Source organism: Myzus persicae, unplaced genomic scaffold (assembly GCF_001856785.1).
Source record: "Myzus persicae strain clone G006 unplaced genomic scaffold, MPER_G0061.0, whole genome shotgun sequence".
Taxonomy (NCBI): domain Eukaryota; kingdom Metazoa; phylum Arthropoda; class Insecta; order Hemiptera; family Aphididae; genus Myzus; species Myzus persicae.
Genome location: NW_019100829.1, coordinates 14,969 through 26,142, shown reverse-complemented (window position 1 = coordinate 26,142; position 11,174 = coordinate 14,969). Strand labels below are relative to the sequence as shown.

Genomic DNA, 11,174 nt, shown 5'->3' with positions numbered 1-11,174 from the left:
ATGAAAAAGGTGGGTAAGTGGATGTCGCTCTGCTGTACAGTAGGTTACAAGTGGGTCACTGTATAATGGATGGTATTAAATTTGAATTCAATGATATAATATCATTGTATAAGAAAAACGATTCTGAGCGGAGACTGTATGTCAGTCTAGGTATAAGACATAATATTATATTATAGTCTATAGTATTTAAAAAAAATTGACCTATAATAGGTACCTATAATAAATTCCAAATTAATCATATCATAATATCAATTAGGTACTTATAACGCGTTATACATCAACAAAAAACCGTGGTACTATCATAGATATATAATAGTATACTTTAGAAGTTTCAAGTACCCACGAATAATATTATACAATCACAACAAAATAACTAAAATAGTTATCCTAGGTTTTTAATATGTAATTTCGTCCAAATTTGTACTTAAAATGACTATAAAAATAAACTATGTAAATGTATATTTTAGATTTTTTGGTAACAGAATTAATTACTTATATGTAGAATCTTGTTTTAAATTTTCAATTCTTAGATACAAAAATTGAAATTTTTATAAATTTTTAACTACAAAATAATTTTTCAAATTAAAATTTGATAAATTTTGTCAAAATTTGATCTTTAAATGCTTATAAAAAAAAATTGTGACTATGTATTTTTAATATTTTTCAACTGATATTGTAACAATATATCAGGAGCTTTGTATTAAATTTATACATTTTTTGGCCCAACAGATAAAACTTTATTGATATTTATAGAAAAAAAAACTAAAAAAATTGAAAACTGAAAATGTCCGTAAACAGCTCAAAAAGAGTCAAAATATTTTCAAAATTGTATGGTGTATAGGAAATGCTAATATAAACATTCAGTCAAAATTTCATGTATCTACGGTCAAAGTTACCCCAAAAACCAAATTCCGTTTTTCCTTAATTTTTCTTTTGTTTTTCACGTCGCTTTTGAAAACTACTGGGAAATTTTTACTTTTGACCCCCCAAAGTACCAACTAGATTCACTTTCCTATCAGAAAAGTTACTGTTGAAGAAAATCGGAGCAGTTTTACTGTCCTATAAGGTGATGACAGACACAAAAATAAAAAAATAAAACACATCATTGTAAAATCAATACATTCATCGTTCCACTCAGAATCTAAAATTCAATTCCCAACAGGCTAATATTTTTTTTTTTTTTAGATGCTCGGTGATAAAGAAGTCCTGATAAGGAAATTATAAATATTATATAGAATGTAATTTTAAACAATTATTATTATAAAATATTCAACGTTGAATAACCGCTTAGTAAATAACTTATTTCCCGTTTAATTGTAAACTAAAATTATACAATTTAAACAACGCTGAATCAATGTAAAACAAACCAAACTGAAAATAAACTCAGAATCCACCGTAGATTTAGTGTTTATAAATGTATAATCCACTATAGTGCACACTGGGCGGTGACGGCGACGATATCATTCGATATTTTTCAAAGGCACCATAAATAAATAATATAATATAATATATAAGATAATTAAAAAAAAAAACATATACGTCAATATAATACAATTTAGAAAAAATTACAAGTCAATACTCAATATAATACAATTTAAAAAAAACATATACGTCAATATAATACAATTTAAAAAAAATTTACAGGTCAATATAATACAATTTAAAAATTTACACAATATAAAAGTTAATCAGATTCAATCTCGGAAGATTCGTCTGATGTTGTATCTCCGATTGTCATTACCACCGGTTCCACCTCTGCCGACAATACGTCATCTACGATGAAGTCGATTTCCCAAAATTTATCTTCTTCTTTTTTCGTGTGGCTAATAAAATTCTTCCACATGTCAGCATTCACACGCTCGACGCCCTCGATCAATAATTTTTTTACATCGGGTAATTTGTAGGTTTTATTGTTCATTTTGACGTAGTTTTTAACCGATGACCATGCCAGTTCAATCGGGTTAAGCTCGCAATGATATGGAGGAAGTCGAAGTATAACCCGATTATGTTTTTTTGCCAGTTCATCAACTGCGTACTTTTGATGTTGTGGTTTGATCCTTTTCACAATTTCCAGAAGTTGTTGAATAACCATGTGTCTGTCTATAATTTCGCCTTTATCTACCAACCATTTTATAATATCATCCTTTTTATTTTGCGACGTAGGTGCTTTATCTATCTTCACAGAATGATATGAGGCATTGTCCATGATTATAACACTGTTCTCTTTTAATCGAGGCAGTACACCCTCCATCCATTCATAAAATGTCTCCCCGTTCATTTCGTCATGATAATCTCTGGTATTTTTTTTTGACTCGAAACACAATAGTGCGCCGGGAACAAAGCCGTCTTCTGACCCTATATGCAATACAATAAGGCGTTTGCCTTTTCCTGTTGGATTTACGGCACCAGTTGTTAGGCCTTGTAAAAACGCGTCTCGGGGTGATTTAATTGTTGTATCGATCCACGTTTTACTTGTACATTCACCAGCATTTACCCAGGTCTCGTCGAGATAATACAAATGTCGACCCTCATCTCGGTATTTTCGCAATTGTTCGAGATACCGTCTACGCCACAACACTATTTCAGTTTTTTCAGTCAACGCACTATTTCGACTGCGTTTACTGTACCTAAATTCCATATCCTTCAAGAGTCTAAAAAGATTTGTCCTTGAAATATTCGGTAAGGAGTCGTCATCGGAAACTGCTTTATGTATTTTGTCAACCGTAGGAATTTCGCGTTTAAACCAAAAACTGTGCACATGTCTACGAACCACATTTCTCTCAAACTCTTCATAATATGTATCGCGGAAGGATGTTTTGATACGAGTTTTACTAGGAGATATTACCGTTTTTGAATTGTTGTACTCCGTAATTGTTGTGGAAATTGTTGTTGCTCCAATGCCCAATTCTTTTGATAACTCTTGCCGGATTGTTCGTAACGACTTTGTTGAATCTGACTCCAATTTTGATTTGTATGCATTTATGATCATTTGTCTCTTACCAGAATCTACTCGCTGAAATTGTAACATTTTATTATTATAATATTGTATAAAAAATATTCATTCAATGCTTAAAAAAAATTCATAAAAATTACAAAATATATTTTTTTCTTACCTTTCCTTTCGAATTTCTTTTTACTGGAGACCGGCCTACAGGTTGTTTTTGATCCATAGTAATTAAAAAATTACAAAACAAACAAAAAAAGGTAATATTTCGCTAAGGAATGTAACTATCAACAAAAATGTGTGGTGATCGCAAAAGTAAACGTATACGCGCAAGTGAAATCAAACAAGTGACACCGTGTTAATACAACACACTCCGTAGACAGATGCGAACAACACCAACGCTCGCGGCGCTGCGGCGGCCGTGCCTGGTTTTATAGTGGGGATGCGCGAACAAGACGAGTTTTTGTCGACCGAGTGGTTCATTCTTAGATGGAATAGAGTATAGTAACGTGTAAATTACTGCTGTGACGAAGTGATAGTGATAGTGATAGTATGATAAGTGATAACAAATAACTGTCTATTTTTTATATTACCTATCTTTACGCACGGCTTTAGACTATTTTACTGTAAAACTTTGAGAGTAGCATTATTTTTATTGAACGGGATGTTAAAATCTTTACAGTGTGTGAAATACTGTACGTATAAGTTAAAACATTTCAGTCTATAGTTCTGACAACGATTAAATTGATATTTTCTAATCATCATACTCATCTGACTATCAAGAGTAAGTACATATTTTTAATTACCTAATCAAGTTGCATGGTGTTGTGCAGCGTCAAATCTAAATTATGCGAAGCTGTGAGCTCGAGCTATGATAATCAGTCCCTTATTTTATATTATTATACAAAATATCTATAGTACCTAAGCATTATAATTTTTATTTGTTGAAAACAGTAAATTATGCAAAGTATCAAACACCGCTTTAACTTTGTAATGTATTATGTGTATATCGCGCTTAATGCTTATTAGTTATTTCTTTTTATTTTGCTGAATGGTTAATGGTATTTAGATAACTAAAAATTGCAAAAAGCAGCTTAGTGGTGCAGAGAATCGTAAAAAGGCAAAAATTAAAGCAATTAAAACTGCAAATGTTTTGTCAGAAGTTTCCAAGCTCAATGCTTATTTTAATGTTAACAACACAGAGAACACATCAAGTATTAATATTTATTATACCTATATAAATTATTTATCATTTTCATTTCATACTAGGTAACTATTGTATTTTGATTTATATATAACTAGACATTGATAAAAAATCCGTTGTTGATGAAAATAGTGATGACGTTCTTGTTAACTGTAGTGCAAGTGCTGAACAGTCTAGAACCGATGTTTCTATAAATGAAGTTGAGAAAGAAAAATTTGAAACAAATTTAAGTTCTTTAAGGTAAACTTCTATGTACCGGATGTTTATTTCTGGTATATCTCAATGTACCTAATAGTTATATGGTATATAATGTAGTGTCATAACATTCAATATCTATAATCTTTTCATAGTAATGACTCTATTTGTTCTTTGCACAAATCCACTGTTGATGATAGTACATATGCTGAGAAGACTGAGACCCAACCTGTGACCCCTAACTTCAGAATAAATGAAAAACTGCTATTCCCATTAAGTTTATCCAAAATAGTTGTACCTATATATTTATATTTATATGTTTCTGATATTATTATTTTGTAGATCATAAGTCATCAATATATTAAATATTATAATGATTATTTTGTTTATTTTATTTAGTAAAGATCCATTGTGGAATATAAATGAAAGTACCATAGATTATTTTTCACTTAATGGTTTTGTTCAAAACTTAAAAAATATAAAATTTTCTTCTTCAAAGAAACTATATATTAAAAATATTCGTAGTAAACAGCAATCATGCTTCAGGTACTTTAATCCAAATTTAATCAAACCAAAGCTTGTTAATGGAGAATCTGTAAATCGTAAGTTTGTTGTTTACTCTGAAAGTAAGGGTTGCATATGTTGTGAAGTCCAAACAGAAACAAATTATTGGAAAGAAGTTTTAACCCGAGTTGCAGCTGTTGTGAAGTCACTAAGTTCTCGGGGACTAGCAATGAGAGGCCTTGAGGATAAATTCGGGTCAACTCATAGTGGTAACTTTGTTATGAGCTTAGAACTCATTGCTGAGTTTGATTCCTTCCTTAAAAATCATATATCAACATTTGGAAACAAAGGGAAAGGAACAACATCATATTTATCTTTTACAGTATTTGAACAGTTGATAGAAATTATGGGTGAAAAAGTAAAGAAAACAATTGTTAATGAGATAAAAAATGCAAAGTATTTCTCAATTATTGTTGGTTCAACAGCGGATATTTCTCATACAGACCAACTAGCATTTATTTTTAGATATGTAACAAATAATGGTGAACCAGTTGAACGATTTTTGCAATTTTTGGCAAACCCAGGACACAAGTCTAAAGATTTAGCAGATGCTGTTTTTATGGTTTTAGGAGAAAATGAAATATATATTAATAACTGCCGTGGACATTCTTACGATAACGCTTTCAACATGTCAGGAATATATTCTGGACTCCAAGCAAGAATCAAAGAAGCATGCCTCCATGCTGTTTACATTCCATGTGCAGCACATTCACTAACTAGGTTCAATGAATGTGCTGCTAATTGCTGTTTAAATGCTAATGAATTTTTTTATTTTCTTCAGAATATTTATTCTTTTTTTTCTGCATCTACCTATCGTTAGGACGTGTTGGATCAATGCTTATCTAAACCTGATAATGTAACTGTTAAAAGATTATCTGATACCCGATGGGCGGCTAGATATGAGGCTTGTTTAAGTTTATCACGTAATTGGAATGACATTTTGAAGGCATTAAATATTTTCATTAATAATCCAACTGAAAATTCAAAAACTAAATGTGAGTGTAATGGACTATTGAAAAAGATGAAAAGTTTAGAAATGGGTATTCTGGTATCAGTATGGAATGATATTTTAGAGAGGTTCAATATTGTAAGTAAGAAATTGCAGAATGTTCATATTGATTTGACTATTGTCATAACCCTATATAAATCATTGATAAATTATATAATGGATATGAGAAACAGATTTTCACATTATGAAAAACTTGGCATAAAAAAAACTGGAACTATAGAATATAAAGATTCTCGCATAAAAAAAAAGGAAAACGCCTTTAGATGAATCATCTCAAGGCGATACAACATTTGTTAGTAAAAAATCTTTTGAAATTAATACTTTTTTATAATAATAGATTCTTTACTTACAGAGTTGAGAAAGCGTATTAACTCTTATAAACAAATTAATACTTCATTTGGATTTTCGTTCAACATTACTGAGTTGTCAGTGTTAGAAATAAGACAGCAAGCTGGAGTTTTACAAAAAAAATATACTCAAGATCTTGACATATCGTTTATGAATGAATGTATTCATTTTCGTGGTTACTTAAAAGGATTACCAGAAAGCGTATCCAAAAAATCGGTGCTATATTTGTGTCAAGTCATGAAAGATGATAATTTACTAGATATTTACCCATACGTTAATATTGCATTGCGAATGTTTTTGTGTGTTCTTACATCAAACACTTCGGCCGAGCGTTCATTCAGTACTCTTAAAAGAGTTAAATCATATCTAAGGTCTTCGATGAATGATAATCGTTTAAACTCTTTGGCGATTCTGAATATTGAATCTCAGTTGATAACTTCATTAAACTATGATGAATGAAGATTTTGCAAGATCAAAAGCGTGACGAAAGGTATTAATTTAATGATGTTTGCTGACTTGTTGATATTTTGTAAATGTAAGTAGTAAGTGGGTCACTCCAGCACACTTTGTTATAATTATCACAAATAGATCACAAAAATAAAATTAAACATAAATAGATCAGTAAAATAACTTTAAACATAAATAGATCAGTAAAATAACTTTAAACATAAAAATATCACAAAAATAACTTTAAACACAAATAGATCACATAATGAAATAAAATCCTCAGATGCAAAATATTTCAAAAGAAATTGAATATCTTATTTAAAAAAAAATTATTATTATTATAATAAACAATGGCACATTTAAATTCTATAAGAATATTAGAAAATATGAAAGTCTCTGAGCTTAAGTCAATAGCAAAAGAGAATAAACTTAAGGGATATAGTAGCCTTAAAAAAAATGATCTTATATTGAGGGGTTGAGCGCAATAGTGGCCTAACCCACAAAATGATATAATATTGTTCAGAATTAAAAATATTCTAATGCAACAACGGCCTATTTACGATTTTCTTAACTAGATGGCAGCACTACACACGTTGTTGCATTAAGATATTTTATGTTTTGTGATAAAGCAACAATGACCTATTCAACTGTATGTGGAATAGGCCACTGTTGTTATCATAACATTATAGTCACATTGTTTGATAAGCCATTGTGGTATCATAATAAATAATAATTATTCGTGTTATCGTAATTAATAATCTAGTTAGAGTTACCTACATTTTTTTAAGTGTGAGTCCGTTCAAGATTAAAGAGCAACCTTCACAATGTCTAAAGGTAATAAAATATTATTGAATGTACTGTTCATAAAAATAATACAATAATGTTAATATTAAAACTTAACAGATCTAAATATTCAATTCACCGATTCCAAAGATGAATATTCGTCAACATCATATGTGCCATCGTAATCAAATGACACAAGTTCTGAAAGTGAGATTCAAGCTGATGATGTACAAAATGAACCTAGTGATGGCGAAAACAAAGGCCGGAAAAGACTTAAAAACGAAACCAAATGGAAAAGAAATATAAGAAAATCGTTAAGAAATTCAGGTAAACAATATATTAGCAGTAGGGGTAAAATAATTCCAGCAAAACAATATAAAGATATGCAGTGCTTATGTAATGAAAAATGTCACGATTTACTTACATTTGATCAAAAAAAAAAATATTTGGTTCATACTACTCCTTAGGAAGTCACGATCTACAAACTTCATATCTATGTAATCTCATCAATGTTATTAAAAAAAAAAGAATTTATGTTAAGAATGGTAGTGATTCACGTAAAGAGTTTAGTCGTATATATTATTTGCCATTAGAGACGGGCATTACTATAAAAGTATGTAAAGATTTTTTTTAAAAAATCATTTAACATATCAGATGGTCGTATTACTAGAGCCTTAGTTGGTAAACTTGAAGGAACTACTCCACCTTTGGATCACCGTGGTAGAGGAGATGCTGTGAATAAAGTTCCTATTGATAAAATTTCTGAAGTTAGAGAATTCATTAAGAAATTTCCAACTTCTACATCGCATTACTCTAAAAATGATAATAATATGAACAAGAACTATTTAAGTCCTAATTTAAATATTTCTATTATGTACAATCTGTACAAACAAGAAAATAATGAACCAGTTTCTATGTTTACATTTAGAAAAACATTTAACAGAGATTTTAATTTATCGTTTCATCCACCTGTCTCAGACAGTTGTAAAAGGTGTGACATGTATAAAAACCAAATTAAAGTAGCTTCTGAAAATGAAAAAATACAATTAAATGCTGACCATGAGTTACACCTTAGAAAAGCAGAATCAGCTCGGAATGGAATGAATAATGATGTAGAATTATGTAAAACTGATCCTAATAAAGTCACTGTTATAGCTTTTGATCTAATGAAAACTCTCTCTACTCCATCCCTTTCTGTTGGAGTGGCTTATTATAAAAGACAGTTAAGTACATACAATTTAGGTATACATAATTTAACTACGAACGATGCTTATATGTATGTCTGGAATGAATCCATGGCATCACGCGGACCACAAGAAATTGGATCATGCTTGTTACATTTCATAAAAAACTATGTACATACAGAACAACTTATTATGTATAGTGATCAATGCGGAGGACAAAACCGGAATATAAATATGGCCTTAATTTGCAATTTTGTAGTTGGCTCAAATGACTATTTACCCACTGAAATACATCATAAGTTTCTATTTCAGGACACTCTTACTTAGCCTGTGATAGGGAGTTTGGAGTGATTGAAAAAGAAAAAAGGTATCACTCTGAAATTTATGTACCAAATGACTGGATAAAAGTTATTGAAAGTGCTCGAAAAAGATATTACCAATAGAAAAGTTAATTCTGATGGAGAAAAAGTAGAATGGATGAAAATGCAATGGTTGTACTTTGTAAAAGATAAACCTTACAAAATGTTTTTTAAATATTCTAACAATGAGTTTGTTACATTTATTTCTGTCAATTTTTCCAAACGTTTGATGGCAAAACCAAAAGAATTAGAATAACTTTATCCCAATGGGCTGGCAATTAGTAATGAAAAATATAATGACCTCATGGAATTATTACAGTTTATTCCTCCAATACATCATGAATTCTATAAAAATCTAAAAAAAAAATAATATTGTTACTTTTTTAAAAATGTATTTTTAGACTATTATTAATTTGAACTTTTTTTATGTACTTGGTAATTCAAAAATATAAGTCATATTAATTTTATAAGTGTTTTTTAACAATTAATAAGTAATTTTTAAGAATGTTGTGATTTTACAGTTGTAATAAAACTATTAAAAGGCTGAATTGTTTTTTTTTCATATTATAATATTAACAGAAGTTATTTTTATTTGTTAATCATAATTTTTAAAGTTTTTGTTAACTATTAATAACTCATTTTTAAGAACGTTGTGATTTTACAGTTGTAATAAAAATATTAAAAGGTTGAATTGTTTTTTTTTGTTATAAGTCATATTTTTTAAAGTGATACTAAAATTAAGTTACTATTATTTAATTTAAAAAAATATTGTGATTTTATTTTAAAACAATAAAAAAATATACATTGTTTATTATTTATTAGATACCTATTTGTAATAACATATTATTTTGACAAAAGGTTCAAATTGCATTATATTATTATAGATTGTAATTATTTTTATTACAATATCAGCTGGCCTAAGAACATGTTATGTGGTAAAATATAACTATGCATGAGCGCAAAAGTGGCCTATCCAACAAAAATTTGGGGAATTTTGTATGTTTTGTTCCCAAATAACTCCTAGAATTATGTCTTAGATGTATTAATATTTAATATGAAACAATAGTTAAATTTAATTCATTTTTAAATATTGATTTTTTTAATCAAATTTTCAGAGAAATTGAAAACGTGTATTACTCACATTAACCATTTGATGGAATAGGCCACTATTGCGCTCAACCCCTCAATTATCAAGAATTAGGAAAGGTCATACAATTCGTGATTTAAAAATTTCTAAGTTTAGATCACCACTTACTGCATTATGAGGTGTAGCTCCTTTCAAATAGGCAGGACTGAATATTTTTGCTACATCATATTGATTTATAATGCGGCCAGAGTAATTTTTTGAAAAATATTTACTTCTTGTTCGTAAAACCATTTTATTGGCCCAAACACAGAAACATCCAGTGGTTGGATTTTGTGAGTTGTATGTGGAGCAAATGAAACAAATATAATATTATTATCAGTTGCATATTTTAATGCTGGATAGTATTTGTGTGATTCATGATTATCCAATACTAAAATTATTTTTTTTATCTGGAGTAGGGTGAACAACTTCAACAAAAAATTTAAGCCATATTAAAAATATATCACCATTAGTCCACCCATTTGACGAACAATAACCTTTAGAGCCAGGAATCGCATCATCTAATAATCTTTCTTGCATTCTTTCTCTTGCAAATATAAAAAAAGGAGGTATAAATGAGCCAGCCGCATTACAACAACAAATTACAGTTGTTAACTTTCCCCTCTCAGCACTTGAAATAATACCTACTTGTTTTTTTCCACACACTGAAAGTATTTTGGGAGGTTTGTTAGTAGTAGTGGATATTCCTGTTTCATCCATGTTATATACTCTAGTAGCATCAATATTAAATTTTTGATATTGTTCATCTAGAAGATTAAAAAACCGTTCAACTTGAGGGCGATTGAAACCACTGGCGCGAGCCTCAGATGTAGGTTCTGGAGTCCTAAGCACAATACTTGGATTTCTTTTTAAAAAACATACTAACCAATCACTTCCAGCTGATTTGTTTTTATCCCAACTATTAGGATATTGTATATTATTTAATTTGGCAAATGAATACACAAGATTTTTAAAATCATACCTAGTCAGCCCATAAAACACTGCATCCAT

General features: G+C 29.4%; 2 protein-coding genes across 2 annotated transcripts; both read right to left on the bottom strand.

Moving 5' to 3' along the window:
• Nucleotides 1–1,684: 1,684 nt before the first annotated feature.
• Nucleotides 1,685–3,170, bottom strand: LOC111026344. The gene is made up of 2 exons (XM_022304400.1): nucleotides 3,114–3,170; nucleotides 1,685–3,013 (listed from the first exon to the last, which is right to left on the bottom strand). Exons 1-2 carry the CDS (start codon nucleotides 3,168–3,170, stop codon nucleotides 1,685–1,687), a joined length of 1,386 nt encoding a protein of 461 aa, XP_022160092.1.
• A 7,374-nt stretch (nucleotides 3,171–10,544) lies between these two features.
• LOC111026343 lies at nucleotides 10,545–11,174 on the bottom strand. Its single transcript, XM_022304399.1, has one exon. The coding sequence runs from the start codon at nucleotides 11,172–11,174 to the stop codon at nucleotides 10,545–10,547; it is 630 nt and encodes a 209-aa protein (XP_022160091.1).

Excerpts from the sequence above, each read along its gene's own strand:
- LOC111026344 (XM_022304400.1), bottom strand. The coding sequence starts at position 3,170 with ATGGATCAAAAACAACCTGTAGGCCGGTCTCCAGTAAAAAGAAATTCG. Across the intron at positions 3,014-3,113 it reads AAAGAAATTCGAAAGGAAAG|CGAGTAGATTCTGGTAAGAG; the intron begins GTAAGAAAAAAA and ends TTACAATTTCAG.
- LOC111026343 (XM_022304399.1), bottom strand. The coding sequence starts at position 11,174 with ATGGATGCAGTGTTTTATGGGCTGACTAGGTATGATTTTAAAAATCTT.